This window comes from Bacillus rossius, chromosome 13 (genome assembly GCF_032445375.1).
Source record: "Bacillus rossius redtenbacheri isolate Brsri chromosome 13, Brsri_v3, whole genome shotgun sequence".
NCBI lineage: Eukaryota > Metazoa > Arthropoda > Insecta > Phasmatodea > Bacillidae > Bacillus > Bacillus rossius.
Window position 1 is genome coordinate 21,157,551 of NC_086340.1, and position 18,834 is coordinate 21,176,384.

The 18,834-nt window shown below is 32.6% G+C and overlaps 1 protein-coding gene across 2 annotated transcripts in view; it reads left to right on the forward strand.

Annotated features, from left to right (window-relative positions):
• The window catches only part of LOC134538340 (pre-mRNA-processing factor 40 homolog A), a 72,689-nt gene that overhangs the window by 34,932 nt on the left and 18,923 nt on the right, over nucleotides 1-18,834 (forward strand). For both annotated transcript variants that reach the window (XM_063379576.1, XM_063379577.1), the window contains exons 11-15: nucleotides 3,520-3,632; nucleotides 5,650-5,757; nucleotides 7,112-7,306; nucleotides 9,835-9,948; nucleotides 12,045-12,206. In XM_063379576.1, the coding sequence (XP_063235646.1) occupies nucleotides 3,520-3,632; nucleotides 5,650-5,757; nucleotides 7,112-7,306; nucleotides 9,835-9,948; nucleotides 12,045-12,206 (692 nt within the window). The remainder of the gene's footprint in view (nucleotides 1-3,519; nucleotides 3,633-5,649; nucleotides 5,758-7,111; nucleotides 7,307-9,834; nucleotides 9,949-12,044; nucleotides 12,207-18,834) is intronic.

Consider the following 18,834-nt stretch of genomic DNA (forward strand, 5'->3'; position numbering starts at 1 on the left):
GAACTAAACGGGACCTGAAGAATATAGTGCAAATAACGGGAAAACGTAAATAACGGTAACGTAAATAAGGGGTTTCGCTGTATTTTCTTACATTTGCAAAGGTAAACAATGAACGTTTTTCAAAATAAAAGCATTAAAACGTAGTTTATCAGGATGAATATAACAAAAAAATTTGTTAATTTTAAGATTTTTCCGCTTCGTAAAAATGTATGAAACAGGAAATTAATGATTTTATACGTGTAATGTATTTAATAATTTCGGTTTCTCTAGCCTACCTCTCTCAGTTTTAAGAATTGTATCTAGAAGCTTGTGTCTGAAAGTCAAAGTAAAGTGTGTCAAAAGTATGTTAAATACTAATATCGTGACTAGACCTTGTAAGAACGTGTAAACAAATTCAAATGTAATATTTATATTTGTGTGTAATGTTTGTGACGACGGTGACAATACACTTTGACATGCACAAAATCACACTTTATATAAATAAACTTAACTTAAAATAATTTATTTTAAACTACAGATGGAATTTGTTATTACTCTCAACTTCAAAGCATCTAACAATTCTTTCACTTGAGTGAATTATCTTTACGATCAAATGTTAATTATTTGGATGTTATTTATTTTAACTAACTTCAGTCCGGTAGAGCTTGGACTACTGGGTACGTAACTTGCAGTACCAGTCAACCAAAATAGCAATACGTTATTCCAATATCAAATTCCATCTATACTCGTTAATACTATCTAGATCGGGATCGCGATTCCGGAATTTGATTTGTAAATCTAAAGATGAACAAGTAAATCGGTTTCCTTTACAAAGAATATTCAATATAATATAACAGATTCTAGTTCTGTGAAAATGTACGTCTTGTTTGAATTGTAATTCGCTCGGGTACTTCTATATTCAACCAGTCTTCGGGTGATCGGGTAAGGGACCAAACCTTGCTGCAGGATACCCACGAGACGTGTAGGTTCTCGGAGACTCCTTGGTTCGACTCATCCAGGACTGCGATATTGGTGTTGTTCCTCCGTCCTCTAGCGTGCGGCAGGAATACGCGCTGTCACAACTCCATCCTTCAGATTAAGGGCTGCGACTGGGCTGGACTGCGCGACGTTCATCCTTCCCGGGCTCGAACTGCGACTTTTCAATCTTCAACAGGATTCTTCTTTCTTCGGAATTATAAACAGCATTTAATCTTCGTAGTTTCAAAGCAAATTGAAGTCATTTGGCGATCTCTTGAACATGGATTTTAGTCGACTTCTCTTCTTAAGTAATTATTCAAAATCTTGATGACCGAGTATTATCTTCGTCAATTAAAATTATTATTCTCTTCAAAAACTCAGTTAATATTGGCATTAATAACCATTTTCAATCTTCTATAAATATTCAATTATAAATCAATGTCAAAATCGTTGCGTTCTAGCTGTGGTCTTAATCAAGTCTCAATTCGTTCTAAAAGAATATTTTCCCCGTCACTAGTAAATGATTTTCTTTAGTTTGTTATTAAAACAAAAACTAGTAAAATTACTAACCATTACTGACGCGTTCATCTTTAAATTAATAGTTGCTTCAAAAAATACTGCTATGCTAGCCTTGACAATATTTAAAATAAAAATTAACAGAGAGTCATACATAGACAAAATGATAACCAAAGAAATTTACAGTCTGAATTCATCATAGAGTAAAAATATAAACATACGGAATAAAATGTTATTAAATAAAATAAATATTAAAGGAAATTAAATATTTACTTTCTATAAAGTGTAAATATTGCCTTTATAACATATATTTTCTTACAATTCAAATGTAATTTTATCATGTACTTATATTGTTTTGTTTTATAGCGCAATATGTCTAGCGAAATAGCAAATACTATAGAACTCAACGCCGGACACTCGGTCTGTTTAGCATGGAGAAACATGGAAACCATGGAAACTAGTGCTGCCTTGTGAGACTTATATAGAACTCTGTTTAGAAAAGTGGAATGAAGTTAAATAATTACTTAGTGCTATGAGAAATATCATTGTTATAATCATGTGTAGAAATTCTAACCAAAAATATTTTCTGTAATTTGTTTATTTTAACCAAACTATACATAACCTCTTTGACATAATGCAGTGATACCTAATAAATAAACCCATTTTTTTTAAAAAAAATCATTGTGTATAGCTCCTATTAATTATTTAATGTTTTTGTGATCAAAAATCAATTCAAATACTTTAATAATTTTGTAGGGAAAACATAGAGTGAAATAGGTTTCAAGCATGTAATTACATATTTTTTGGGAATGAATAGAATGATATTTGTATTCTTTGTACTCAGTAATTATTACAGTTGTAAATAGCCCATAATGTCCAGTTTTCCCTAGCATCTTATCTATTGTCAGTATCTTCCAACTGTTTTCCATGCAGATTTATGATACATGCTGCGAGAACACACACTCATTCGAAAACAGGTAAAATCATCAAACATTATTTTTCATTATGCTATTTTTGATTATATAACTAGATACATTGGAGCCATAAAAATTTTTCTTCAAATCAGTTTACGCAAATATATCTATTTGTTTTAATATTTACGAAATTTCTTACCATAACAAATCTCCTTCAGTCCTAAGTATGAAACATCTGTCACTAGGTTCGCTGAATGCACTGGTTTCCGTGATTTCCAGACTTTGTCTGCTATTGAGTTCTATAGTATTAGGTTTTGCTTGAATGGTTTGCTTAGTAAGAGAGTAATTAACTGTCAGAAATAAACATAATGAAAAGTTTAGCAAGAGCAAATAAAATTTCAATTATTTTCAATTTTCACCATGGTTGCCAGTTTATGACCCTCAACATTTTTTAATTGGAACATATTCTAATCTGCCTATCAGTTAAATAACAATTTTTAGTTTTTGTAATGTATTTCTATTGTAGCTTGGGAAAGACTGTAACCTTGTGTGTAGTATGTGGTTAAATATAGTTAATTTTTGTTGCAGTGGATTTTGATGTCTTAAAATTTTCTTTAATAATTCAATATTATGTCATTTTAAAAACTACGAACTCTTTCAAACTAACTAATTAGAATTTGATTCCAAAACTAATTATTCATAGCAGCCAAACATTGTGAACTTGATGCATTTCATTAAATTATGAAGTTGAAGTTTGAATGTGAAACAATTATAATTTTTTTGAAAATTTTTGCGTTTGTGATGGAGTCTTAGGGTTTATATCCCTCCCCATAAATTTTTTTTGGTTAAAAAACAAGAAGTTGAAAACTATCTTCATAGTATTTAAAAAAAATGGTCTACAAATTATCCAATCAATACACTGTTTTTCTGCTATTTTTTTCTCACAAATATTTAAGCCCCCTTCTAATAATAAGGAAGCATGAACTATGCATATTTGAATATTTTCATAAAACCAGAGCATATATATGTAACTGTTGAGTCAGTAAATAAATATTCATTTGTGTGGTTTTGCCAAAAAAAAATTATATTTTTACTTAATACTAATATATATTGGTGTAAATTTTTCTTACAGGCTCCACTCCTCTTGATTTATTCAAATTTTATGTTGAAGATTTGAAATCAAGGTTCCATGATGAAAAGAAAATCATCAAAGAAATTCTGAAGGAAAAGGGCTTTGAAGTGCAGGTGAGTTTGCTATTAAATCACTGTGCGTCCGTCACGTCTCAAATTTTCTTTCGTTTGTCCCGTATGCGTTCCTCTACCGTTCAGCCGATTGCGATAAAATTTTGGTGATTTTTTTATGTGCATGCCCATGGAGGTTTCTGAGTTAGTACAACTTTCTTACAATAACAGTGGCGCATGAATCAATTCAACACGTGTGTATTTCATATAGTTTAGCAGCAATTTGTGTGTTTTTGGTGTATGAGTGCACGCATTACAGAATGTAAATGAATTAAATGGAAAGCGCGATAATTCACAAAATTGAATTGAACAAAATAAAAACAGTGACATTTCAGTTCGTGACTAATATACGCTATAGGTAGCCCGAGAGTCGTTTCAACAAATGTGTTTATTTAATATTGTATAGCGGCAGTTCTTCTCTGTTTTCGTTGGATTAGTGCACATGCATGACACAGTTGAATTAAATTAAAAAGTAATGTGAGACAGAGAGAGATAGAGTGATAGAAATAGAGTGAGATATAGAGAGAGTGATAGAAATAGAGTGAGATAGGGAGAGATGGAGTGATAGAAATAGAGTGAGATGGAGGGAGATAGAGCAAGGTATAAAGAATGAAATGAAGTTAGATATAGAGATATATAGATATATAGAGCTATATATACAGGCATATATAGATAGGTATAGATATGGGTATTTAGAGGAGATAGATAGGGATAGTGGGAGATATAGATGTATATATGTAGAATAGAGAGATAAATAAAGTACCTATATAGAGATAAAGAGAGATATAGTTATATATGTGTGTGTTTAGAGAGATATGTTTATCTTATATATAAAATTCTCGTGTCACAGTTTTCGTTGCCATACTCCTCCGAAACGGCTTGACCGATTTTTATGAAATTTTGTATGCATATTCAGTAGGTCTGAGAATCGGCTACTATCTATTTTTCATACCCCTAGGTGATAAGGGTTTTCCACCCCTAACATTTTTTATTTATTTTTTGGACAAAATTTTTAATTTCTATTTTTGGTAGGAAATCACCATGGCAACGGCTATTGCTTTGTTGATGATTCATTCGTCTCTATGGCAACGACTATTTCATTGTTAGTGCAGTCCTCACCACCGTTGAAATTTTGCGCGTACTTTTAATATCAAAAATTGCCCTTTTTTTCAAGTATACATATATGTTTTACAGACTTGAAACTTCACAGTAATGTTCCTTATGTTACGCAGGATGACATTTTCCGAAAATTAGATCCCATGGGTGGTTAAAACCAGGCAACAGTGGGTACTTTGTCTGCATGAGAACAGGATTTTGCATTGTTCATGCCTTCTGCGTCTCCATGGCAACGGGCATCGCGCGGCAGTGGCGTACCCACAAGGAGGGGCATGTATAATGAGCGGCGCAAGAGTGATCTGCCTGTAGGCTGCCGTAGCGAAGTACGGGTACATCAGTTGTACGTTGCGTCCACGAGTCGGGAAACCATCGGTGCTATTCATTTTCTCTCCGGTACATTATACAGCATTGTAATAATTTTTTTCACTGATTTTTTTTTATTTACCATTACTGTAAATGGGAGATGTGGCTTAATTTTTTTTCCATTAGTATAGCCGTGCGAAGCCGGGTCTGGCAGCTAGTATTTTATATATATATATATATATATATATATATATATATATATATATATATATATATATATATATATATATATATATATATATATATATATATATATATATATATATATATATATATATATATATATATATAGAGTCATTATATGTGCACCTACTTTAAACAAATTACAAGACAAAATTGAATGAAATATATTGCAATGCAGCATTAGCTGGATAATGGAATATTTTCAATATCACTAATCTTTCATTTTTCCTTTTTTTTCTATAGTGCTGTATAGAGTCTGTATATTACATACAGACCACCCATTTTTAGATATAAAAGCTATTGTAAAAAGCTACTGTGTATAATCAGAATGTACCTTCGTGCTCATTGTCTCTTGCAGGTTAATACTTCATTTGAAGAATTTGCGACAGTGGTGTGCGAGGATCGTCGTTCGGCTACGTTGGATGCTGGTAATGTTAAGCTGACGTACAATGCATTCCTTGAGAAGGTTGGTAGTAATGTGGAAAGAAGTAGTAGATGCATTAAATTTTTTAAAAGAATGATAAAAGTTTCGTAATTCTTGTGTACTTTACTCTTTTTTTTAAAATTGAGTTTTTTATATCTCACTATCTTACTTAATAATTCTCTAGTACCTTATGATTTTTTTTTATAATTGTATACTTGCTTTTACATTACATGAAAAATTATATATTCATAAAATTTGTGCCATAGTTTTGTAATATTGGTTCTTTTTATTTGAGTATTTGTGTGTTTTTTTTCTTTCTATATGTATAAAACTGGTTAGGAACAAGATGTGGCTTGAAATTTGTTGGCATTTCATCTCGTATCCATCAATAGTAAAAGTTTGCATGTGTGATGAGGTAAGCAGAGTTTGTATGCCTCTTAAATATCCTTAAATAGTCTTAAATTTGTCATTAATTGAATAAGGGCTCTTATAAGTTCTTAAAATCCATCAAGAATCCTTCAAAACTCCTTAATAAAGACTGATAGCAGCAAATCATGGATAATGTCTGGAATTTAATTTTTTTTTTTTGTTTTCAACTCTGCAGAAAACCAACTTTTGTACATGTGCAGTACAATTGGCAAATTTCAGGCCATGTGATTATAGATTTAATTTATAAAAAAACATTTTATATATATATATATATAATTGTATCTCACATTTAAACTAAAAATGTGTGTTTTTAATGTCTTTCTTTGAACTTATAAAGTAAATGAAAATGTGATCAAATTAAATGCTAAGAGCTTCAAATTTCAAATATATGCTATGCATGGGTTAGGTGTGTGCTCCAGAGATAATTAAGGACAATTGGGCTTTTCAGTATGAATTGAACTAACCAGTATGAATTGAACTAACCAAGGAAATAATAATTTTTTTGCAGAAACTATTTATCATTGTTACTTTCTTGAGGGATTTTTTGATATTACAAATAGTTTTCTACCTCATTTTAGTGGTGAAGGTGATGTAGTAAAGGGGTCCTTAATTTCCTTAATTTTAATTGTTGATTGCGCGACAGTACAAACTATGGTAAGTATGAATGGTTTGATCCAAACCAATGCTAAAAAGTTTTATGAGGACTGGGTTTAGTTACAAACATTAAACAAATTAATTACCAAGCTCCAGAGACAGTACCCAATACTACTTGTTGAAAATCCTCTGTATGTAGTGTTATTTATATGTAGTTTCTATAACCCTACCTTTATGTAATGTATAAACACAAACATACTTTGAAGAAAAGCTATTTATAAATATTATGCAATTTTTGTGTGTTAGCATGTGGAATAAACTTATTTTGACTGTTTTAATGTTTTGTTTTGTAATAATTAATACACACTTGTAGGCAGAGGCACGGGAGCGTGAGCGTCTGAAGGAAGAGGCCAGGCGGCTGAAGAAGCTGGAGGCTGCGTACAAGAGCTTGCTCAAGTCGTACGATGTTGACTACAGCTCGTCGTGGGAAGACATCCGCAGTAAAATAGAAGGCGAGCCTGCGTTTGAGGCCATAACCCTTGAGTCTGAGAGGGTTCGCATATTCAAGGTGCGTTCAACTGCAGTGCTACGATGGCACGTGATACACTGCCCGGGGAAAGAATTCGTACACTTCCAGCCATCCCGCTTTTTCTCCTTAGTACTCTTAAAATGATATACTGTCAACCCTTATTGATACGTATCCGCTTAGTACAGAATTCCCGTCTATGTGAAGTACTTTCACAGTCCCAGAAAATGAAGTTTGCTTTCCTATGTTACCGTATTTACTCGCATATAGGTCGCCATCGCAGATAGGTCGCACCCATAATTTGAGGTCTTGAATTTGGTATTTAAGATTCCCCCCATATAGGTCGCACCGGTAATTCATTACCGCGCCGTGCGCCGAGAAAGGTCATTGTACTCGATCAGCTGCTGTTACGGCGCGCCTGCTGGCTCTCTTTGTTCGCTGAGCTGCGCATGCGCAGTATAACTCACTCAACGCTCCGCCCAGACTCGTGACCTTGCATCAGCAGCCAGCCAATAGATGCAAGCTTAGCGGAAAAAAATATAAGCTTCACCTCCCGTGTACCAGTTTTGTCCAGTTCTAATACCAGTTTATTGGTATACGCACCGGTTTTCTCACTGCCGTGACATGAACAGTTACCAAGACTCCGCTCATTTTATCTTGTGAAGTTTGTCTCGTACCAGTATTTCGGCTAAGTTGTGACATAAATACAGTATCAGAAATTAACAATCAGCCACGTTCATACATTCGTGAGTTTACGTTTTTCCCTAGTGCATTTTAGATTGTCTCCTGCTATAATTACTCGGACTTTTACACGCCTAGGCTTAAATTATTACATGTTTAGAAATAAAAGCAACTTTTCATGTTATAAAATATGTATATTTTGCGATTTAAAATATTCATTGCCGACTATAAACGTTACGTTTTTCACGATGTTTTTAGGCCTACTAGCTAATCTTATCTACTCTTAAAGTACCCACAGTATTTTCTGGTTGTTTATGGTTGTTACGTGATGTAAATAGCGGGATTGATTCGATTTTTTGTCGTAATTTGCGTGAAAGTATTGTATTGGACTAAATGGGAACCAAACGGGACCTGAAGAATATAGTGCAAATAACGTGAAAACGCAAATAACGGGAAAACGCAAATAACGGTAACGTAAATAAGGGGTTTCGCTGTATGTGTACATTGTAAATAAATTTACCTATACCTATATAAACATCTTTTTCGCATTTTAAAGCAAAATATTGCAAAAAAAATTGCTCAAAAATGAAAAAAAAATTTCTTCACATATAGGTCACACTTCATTTTTTCCCCATCAAATTTGGTAAAATTGCCACGACCTATATGCGAGTAAATACGGTATTCAGTACTTTTAATACAAAATACGGTTAATATGAAATATGAAGTTGTTTTGAACCCTCAAGTTGCTGTTACATGTATGTGTAAACTGTTAATACAAATTTCACTGCCGAAGTGAAAAAAAAAAAAAATCACATTTTATTAATCATCAAGTAAACAAATGTTTCTCCAAATATGTATGTATGTATGTATCCTATATTGCAAAATAGTTGAAAAACAAGATGTGTAACTCTATTGGCAATGGTAGTAACTAATCTAGAAAAGATGCCATTTTTAAAACTTAAACTAAAAGGAAGGTACAATACTCTACTTATATTAGTCGTTGGAAGTGCACATATAAAGTGGTTTAGATAATCTATGGTATTAAGTTTGGGTATTTTCTTTTGTTCGTATTTGAGCCTTATCATAAATTTTGAGTGTGTGTGGTTTTGTAAAATGACTGCAAAACATAAATTTTATTATATTACATTGCAAGTTAAAATTAGAATTATCAAAGAAGTTGACAATGGAGAAAACAAAAACTGTAATCACTAGAGATTTAACATCCCGGAATCATCCTAGTCACCAATTATTTAAAAAATTGTGAAACGATTGAATCAGGTGTTTGCAAGTTCTTGTGGGTTATTAACTATAAACGGATGCAAAGTCCAAAACATGAAGAAATACATGCTGCAAATTTGCCAATTTCTGGACCTATGATGCAGAAGCATTGAGGTTACAGATGTCGGTATTTAAGTTCAGAAGTGGTTGGCTACAAATATAATATTCTTTATGGTTGTAATTATAAGAATTAGATTTTAATCAATTTATTTATGTCGTTGATTTCCCAATAAATTGGTTAATACAAACCTTGTTATTATAAAGTGCTAAAATTATGGTCTCTTTGGGTTTGTAATAATGAGATTTGACTGTGATGGTTTGCGAAGAATCTATTCTTATTAAAAAAAAAGTAGTAAAACTTATAATGTATTGACTCGTGTTTTATTAATGCTGATTTTGGTGTCCATAACACTAAATACGTGTAAATGTACATATTTCATTAGGAGTTTTGTAACAGATGTTACATAATTTTTAAAATCTTAATATATTTATAATCTATTTTATCCAGAAGTTTGTAATTTATGTTTCATTGTATCTACATTAGTTTTATGAAGTAACATGCTCAAGTTGTTCCACTAAATATTTCAATTAGATGTTATGTTATTTGACAGGAGTTCCAGCACGAGACTGAAGAAGCGTGCGGGCACCACCATTCTCGCTCAAAGAAATCCAAAAAGAACAAGAAGCAAAAGAAACGCTCTAGAACGAGATCGGGGTCGAGATCGGTGAGGCATTCATCTTTGTGTTGAATTTTGTGAAGGAAATATCAAATCACAGGATAGTAAAAATAAATAAAATTACATACATAAACAACACAAACAATGTGTGGTGCTGAATGCATTTTCTGTAAATGTTTATGTAATTACATATTTGTAAAAAAAATCACCAAAAACGTAGCCCTGCATTAATGTCAAAATTGTATGTATGTTCATGGTTTCACTTGTTAATGCATATAGGATTAGAGTAATCTGGTACACATGACAGTGTACATTTACAGTAGAACCCTGTTATAATGTTTTTCAAGGGAGCACAAGAAAAAAACATTATAAGCAGGAAAACGTTATAAGCAGGAAATCTCAATTTAGCTCGTAACAATGTTCGAGCTTTGTACCAATGGACTCACAAAGCTATGTAAACAACTTTAATGTTAAAACCAAAGATAGTATACTTGATACATGAATTTTCTGAAACAAGCCAACAATTTTTCAACTTCGTCTTGTTCCCTGGTTAAATTTTGTTTGTCTAAAGATACACTGCCACATTTTTTGTAAAATTGTCTCACAATACATGATAACATTAAGAGTGAGAACGTCTACTCCTTCGCCACCGGAAAATGTTTAATTTTGGGATTCCTACGTATGAATGAAAAAAAAATTATTTGTAAGCAATAGAAAACACTTTTAGTTATGCCCTCGCTCAATGGTTGGCAACTTAAATATCGTAGGACTATGTACGTGCATCTGAATACCCACTGGAATGGCAAGGAAGGGAAGAGTTGACTAAGGGTGCCAACTGACACGTAACTATGAACATTGTGTACCTTCAGTATATTGCATAAAATTGTATTTTAACAAACTTCATGTATTGTATGGCAGTGATTGTAAACATAAACATACATAAAGGAAACTTTTTATCGTAAGTGTTGGAATAGTTTGGTTTTAAAACATTTTTTCCCCATTTATTGAATGTTAGAAAGCAAACATTATAAGCAGGAAATTACACTATTTATGAACGTTATATGCAGGAAATAAATACATTGTCCTTATGGGGGAAATATTGGGACTTTAAAAATATGACATTATAAGCAGGAAAACATTATATGCAGGAACATTATAACAGGGTTCTACTGTACTTACATTGTGGAATGCTGCAGCTGACACACTGATAGTAAACTGAAAAAAAGGCTTTTAAAAATGTTGTAGTTTTACCATTTAGATAAAACAATATTCTTGTTTAAACAGAGGGTACCCAACATTTAAAGTTAAAATGATAAGAGTATGAAAATTCATATGCAAAAAAAACTATGAATCAAACAAATCAAAAACTTGGTTTCTTTATAGTAAATTAAGTGTGTTTTACGGTTGAAAAATTGTGTTAGTTAATTTATGTCATTTTATGTTTTGTTTATGTCCATACTGATGTCATTATAATTGTCTCCAATTTAAGAAAAGTATTTAACCTATCTGTAGTATAGAAGTGTAGAAATTTTTGCCTGCATGTGGGATTTAAATGTGATGGTTTGCTAAGGGGTGTGCGGGTCACGTAGCCGGAATGCCAGAACATCGACAAGCCAGTGTAGTTACTTTGGGAATACCAGAATGCTTGTGTCCACTTGTGGGGGCCAGTAACTAACAGACAATATTTGACGATTTTATTTTTATGCCAATTTCATTTTTAAAACAAGAAATCTCAGTGTTATTGTTTTTGTTATTTATGATTCCATTGATCATAAAGACAGCATATCATTCAAATGATATGACACTTAAATGTTTCATGATAATTTTAACAAAAACAACCATCAATTTTGACATATATTTGATGTATTTTTACAATATAGTAATAATTAATTTGTAAAAAGCATGTCTGACGACTCAGAAGAATAAAAATAAATAGGCAATTACTTATGTATTTCAAAAATGTACCAATATCTTAGTGTAAAAATGAGTTGTTAACAAAAGTTTCAAAATAAAATAAAAAGTAAAAACTTTTTTCCAATATATTTAGTACTGTCCGACGTGAAACCACGTCTCCAACAAACATTTTGAACTTCTGTTCAGTGAGCAAGAGAGCTGAACTTCAGATCTGTGCTTGCGTTTGTCAGGTGACTGAGTCTGAGGAGGAGAGGAGTCGTTCCCGCAAGAAGAGGCGGCACCGATCTAAGACGCCTAGCGGGAGTCGTTCCGGGAGCTCCGACAGTCAGATTTCATCCGTCAAAAAATCATCACGCCATAAGAAGAGCAAGAAAAAGAAGAAAAGTAGATCAGTAAGTATATTTTGATTTAGGACAGAAAAATTTAAGACTGTGGGAGCATAGACAGGGTGGCCACCCGCCCAGGAAATTTAGGAAACCTTGAATTAGGCGTGAATATTTTTGTTGCCGGGAACTCCGGGAGAAACCCGTGAATCATATGCTTGTCTAGCAAGTTGAAAAAGACCTATTTGAAAAACTGCACGCTGTGCCTTCAAACTTTGTCATTTATACAATTTTTGAACTTTATTTACAGCTTAATTGAAAAAATACTCGCCATGCCAACAGATTGCATCACTTATACCATTTTTTAATGCTGTGTACTGGCAAAATTCATAGCTACAGCAGATGTGACACTTGACATATAGGTTGCAGAATATTCGTAGGTCGCTCAATTACTTTCTTCTTTCCTGATTCTTTTTTTTTACTTTTACTTCAGACTTTCACTGACAGTAATAGTAAACAGAATCCATGACCAGAAACTAATAATGTAATTTTTTTAGTAAAATTAAAAAAAAAAAAAAAAAACAATTATGTTGGACATAAAAGAAAATAGACTAGTGTAAATCTATAATTAGTTTTCCTTTTTTTTTATTTTTATGCAGCACGTAGCTATATCATCATAAAGGAGTTAATTTTTTAGTTACAATTAGTTTTCAAATATATTTGTTCCACAGCAAGTATTAAAGTGATTTTTTAATATAAATATTTAAAAAAATATAAAAAGAGTGGTATTTACTCAAAATTCATAATATACAGATTGCTGTGAATTAAAGGCTCTCTATGAAGAATTTTAAACAAGTTTTATGTTAATAATTATTGTTGTCGTGTATGAACTTTTTTTTGTTACTCCAGGCAGCTTTTCAAGCAGTTATAGTTGTGCACTTATGATTTTTTATTCATATCAATGCAGTCTTTTCATAAAAATTTTCTGTTGATTGCTACTCGCATAGTTTAAACAACATACAAGAACTACTAAGCTATGTTAAAGAAAAATACTTTTATCACAGAAGTAAGCCTTACAAAATTAATTTTTATGTTGTTTTATTAGCTCTGATGTAACCAAAAGAGTTAGGTATGACTCATAACCATAAGCAAAGTCAGGGGGAAGGTGTGTGTGGGGGGGTTCAATCCCCCTCCTTTTTTTTCACCTCGAAATAAATTAAAGAAAATTGTGAATGCTCAAGTCACTCGAAGCTCATTGTCTGAGTTTCACACTGACCAACGAGCGAGATAACTTCACGGAACAGCCCAATTGATAAGCAAACACAAACAAAGTCAAATAGCAATGCTTGGTTCAAGATTGAATTGCAGTGATTGGTCTGTGGACTGATCAGTGCATCTCAACTTTGATTATGTTTTAGTTTTTTTTTAACAGAATTGGGTATTGGTAGCAGTAGTGATTGCAACACTGCGGCTTAATTTCTTACAAAACTCCATAAAACTGTTAAAACATGAAGGGGAAAGAAAGTTTTTTTGGTCTTTATATGAAGTCAGGAGGGGCATTTATTTAAATATTGTACGTTTAACATGAATAAGAATGTTCAATTGTCACGAGATAAGTAATTTTAAATGACGGTTACAAACATTGGAAAACTGCAATTTGAGTTACCCGCCTTAGATGAAACGGACCACATTGAGTGCAACACTGCTTGAAGTTGTGTTTGAGTCACTAGCTAAGTGGCCTCAGCTCAATGCTTAGGGGTTTATATTCTGTAGATCAGTCATCCTATGTTGTTAAGTAAAGTGAACACATTATTTTACTTCTACGACAGGTTAAAAATGTTGGCCCTGTGATCATAAGTACATATTCGAACATACGTATTTAACATATGAATGCATATTTATATGAAAGTATAATCCAGAGCCTCTTTGGCTCACCTGTGCTAAAAATCTTTCTAAATCACGGTTTATGAAAGAGAGGTTAGGTTCAAACTTCTTTTTTTTAAATTCAGTTTGACTGCACTTCGACTGTTAGTTTTTAAACCCTTACAATCAACTTATATATCAATTGTATTTTCTTGCTAACATCAACTTACTAGGGATTTGTTTGTAAACTGAAAACTTATGTCCGTTAGATTAATTAATAATTTGGCTACAGTAGTGTAGAAACTTTTCTTATTTTATGTATTTTTAAAAATTTTGGTGTTGTGTAGTATTTGAATATTGTAATGTAAACTTACTTAAGTGAATTGAAAGAAGAATTGTGTACAAAGTACAAACTTTTATAATAGCTAGAGGTGGGACGATACCACACTTTCGATACTCGTTTCTGTATTGTTTTTTCAGTTCGATACTTTCGATACTTCGATACTTTCGATACTCCAGGGAAAAAATTTTCCCATTAAGTAACAATTATTACAAATAACATAAATTAGTTTTAAACTATATAAATTCAATCTATCATACCAGCACAATGTCAGATTTAACTTAAATTCATAATGTGTAAATAATTGCATTATATTAATGAAAGATATGAATTCATCTTTATATATACATATAATAAAACCACCAGAAATGTAAAATACAGTCCATAATCAAGTAAAGCTGACATGAGAAACAGTGGCCTTACAAAATGTTTGAAGTCCTTTCTTGGAGGGGGGGGGAAAAGTCACCAAGCCTAAATTAGAAATTAAAAAATTAGGCTATTGTAAAAAGAAAATCAGAAATTTTTGCTTGTTTGTTTCATTTTATAAACAACTTTATGCAACAGAACAATATTCAATAAAATTTTAACTTGAGAAACGTAAAATACAAAACAATCCAATCGTAAGAAAACAATAACAAACGGGTATATTCAGTTCAAAGATTAATGAATGCACAAAATATGAGATCCGTGCCTTGGTAAAGCACGTGCACCATTTTCATAATCATTGCTAGTTTGCGCCACTAGTCTCGCTTGGTGCTGGCCATAGATGCTACTAGCGAAGTGCACAGTCTTCCTGATACTATCCATATCTATGGTGCGATAAAGTTATTTTCTTACGTTTGCAAAGGTAAACAATGAACGTTTTTCAAAATAACAGCATTAATTAAAATGTAATTTATCAGGAGGAATACATCTAACAAAAAAATTTGTGAATATTAGGACTTTTCCGCTTTGTAAAAACGTATGAAACGGGAAATTAATGATTTTATAAGTGTATGTTCCGGGAAAGTAAACCATTGTAAATATAGTACCTTCGGCGGGACCAAAATTAATCAGCGTATGACACGGGAAAATGTATGAAACGGGAACGTATCATCGAGGTTCTACTGTAGTATTTTGTACGATGGCGACTCAAAACTTAATTCAACTTAATTCAATACAAATGAACAAGCATTCCGGTATTGAAAAAATGTATCGAACTTACAGTTTCGATACTCGATACTTTGCGATACCGTCAAGTCTCGAAGGTATCGAGGTATCGAAGTATCGAAAATCCCATCACTAATAATAGCCCAGTTTTGAAAAATGAAATTTGCCGCTATTCTATTTATTTCAGAGGTGGGCAGGAATGGCGTTCTGTCTGGAAAGATATTGGAATTTCAGGATTGGGATTGGGAGCAACAGCATTGAAATAATGTCACTTAATTTGGTACAAGTGTACTTTTTGATTTTGTCATAGGTAATTGAATTGGGAGGAATGGAAAATTTTTACACATTTTGACAAATTTGTTTGACATTGATACAGATAACATATTGATTTGAAAATATCAATGTTTTCCATGTATTGGTTTTGTTTTTACATGCACACACTTTTGCCATGGATATTAAAAAAAGTTAATGCAGTAGTTGGAACCAGGGGCGAAAATTTTTAGGATTACTGGGGTCCTCAGAATTACGTTTTGCAATTTGTTTCACAATTACCTTTTTATTCCAGTTAGGACCTGCAGCCCCGAAATTTACGCTCGTGACTGGAATAGGGTATATGCAAATAAAGTCATGATCGCTCTACCACCATATCACACAGTAGCTAAATTTATCTATGACTGAACAGATGCAAATAAAAAACAAAATAAATAAATAAATGTAAATAAAATTTAAGAATCAGCAAGGAGTCGTGAAATAAATGTGTTTGTAATATTGCTGCCCTAAGATTCTGTTTACCAAGCTGCCTTAAACAACTATAAACAGTGGTTAACTAGGGTCTAGAATTTGAATATGAAATGGTTTCATCATTATTTTGCGAATAAAGTTTTTTTTTAATTTTGCTTTTTTTTTTAATGTTGAACTTTTCATTTCTGAGGAATTTTCTGCCCCTATGTATTATAATGTGATGTGGTACAAAAAAAATTGGATTCGAATTACTACATATTGCATTTGCTTTTCTGTATTTTATAACCCAGGAGCATTTAAAAACTCACTTTTGCTGAAAAATCAATAAACATTTGTCAATACTCAAAATTAATATTTCACATTCTCTTTGGGACAGCATAATTTTCATTTTCAAGAAGCTAAAAAAATTATTTTTATTCAAATTCAATTGGAACCAAAAATTTGAAGTTGGAAGTGGCCTACTTTATGCAACTGCTCATTGACGAGGTCAGGGCAGCGAGAAGCAATGGTAATTTTTATTTATTCTTGCACTCCTGGGGCATCATTTAAACAAAACTTACTTTTTTTTCTTGTTTCATCAAAAACGTTAAATTATAATGATGGTGGTTGCTGCATGATAAGCCAATGCACTATTATTTTTCTCTTCTTATTTGGATGTTAATTTGTGTTCATATTCATCTACTTTTTTTGTGATGTTATTGGAACTCAAATGCACCAATGAAGAGAGTTTTGTTCTTACTTGTATGTTTGGCTTCATTTACATTCTGGTATTTATATTAGTTTTGATTCACTCAGAGGTTGTATCTACATATGTGGAAATTAATTTATGCAGAACAGTGCAGCATATTAAATGAGTTAGTATGTTACTAACAGAATGATTTATTTTCTGGTCAAAATGCCCTGTAAAATATTGGGATCACAGTTTACTATTTCCAGTCGCTCCTATGACCCACTGTTGTAGTTATTAATTAATTTGACACATAAACTCTATATTAAATTTAAAGGCTCTTGTGGATTAGCTGTATTTTTTAGTTTGAGAGCTTTACATCAATTACGTGACTGACCCAAGCTTTTCTGCTTTTTTTTTACATTTCGTGATCTTAATTTATTTTGGAAACTACTGTGTACAAGGTGATTTTTAACTCTAGATGATTGTTTTTCATTAAGAAATACGTGCATATAGAAGATAGAAAACTGAACAGTCATTAATTATATGTATGCTTCAGCATCATTGTGATTATTCAATAATTAAATTATCATTATTAGCATTTCAGAGCCAAATGATACATGAATGAGCCTTTTTTTTTTGTTTTTCCCATTATTTTCTATATTACTCAGTAATTATTTCTGTAAACAGGGAAGACATGTTGTAGCAGCCAAAATGTTAATCAGATTTGGACCATGCTTTTCCATTAATCTTGGATAACTAAGTATTTGCATAGTTACCATTTTTCTAGCAACATATGAACCTATTTAGTAGAATAATATATTTATAATAGAATTTAATTCACACAGGTGACTTAAACATGAATTTCGTGCAACCCATTACGTAAAATGAAATGTTCACATTTAAAGGCCCTATTTTTTACAATTTGGTTTTGTATTAATTTATTAATAATATATTTACGAGGTGTGGCTACTAAATAACGAGACTGACGCAGTAAAAATTTAGTGTTGATTTCATACATATTTACTTATCACCTTCAATTTACACCCCTCCTCTATCTCTACAATGCTCCATGCAAATCTTCCATTGTTGGAAATACTAGTGTCTGGTCACGCTAAAGTTCATCATTTCCGGCCAGTGTGTCTAATATGTTTTATACTTAAATTCCCAACATAATAAAAGTTCCTAACACACCGCCCACCGAGTCAGAATGTTAATATACATTTTTAAAAAGTCACATAAATATAGGAAACTGCTTTAATTATAATACGGGATGTCTGTATAACTGGTGTGTTGGGTGAACAAAGTCGTGGCGCGCACGGTGGTATAACCCTGGTAACTCCATGCGTGCCTGGGAGCACATTGACCACTCTAGCCAAGCACCCGTTCTCCCGAACCAGGGTGAGTCCACTTCCCTCGGGGCTGCAGCTGGGCAGCAAGGGTGCGTGCCGTCTTCTGGCGTAGCACGAGGAGAGCTCTAGGTTTCAGTGCAGTCATATTGTCAGGGTCAGACAATATTGGAGTTAAAGAGCCCCGCCTACCTGGGCACACACACATTGTGCACAGCTTCAGGAAAAACAACACGATTTCAAAACTACTCAACATATCCGAGTGGGGTCTGCTTACGGAAAGCATTTAAGAATTCGCTTAAGACCGGAAAGAACTTTGGGTTTCGGATGAAGTTTTTAAACTGTATTTGTAGAAGAGTTAAAATGGCTAAAACACATGTTTTCAGAGTAATTTTGAGTCATAAAATGACTGATTCAGATTCTTGAAAGCATTTGAGGTACGTATTTGCATTGCACCTTCATCTTCATTTCTCGCCCATATAATGTTACAGTCACCACTCAAAATCCATGTTTGTCCTAAGCACGACAAGATAACTGCGCCAGTTCAGACGTGACACTGCACTAGAAGCGCCAGCGAGCGTCGCACTT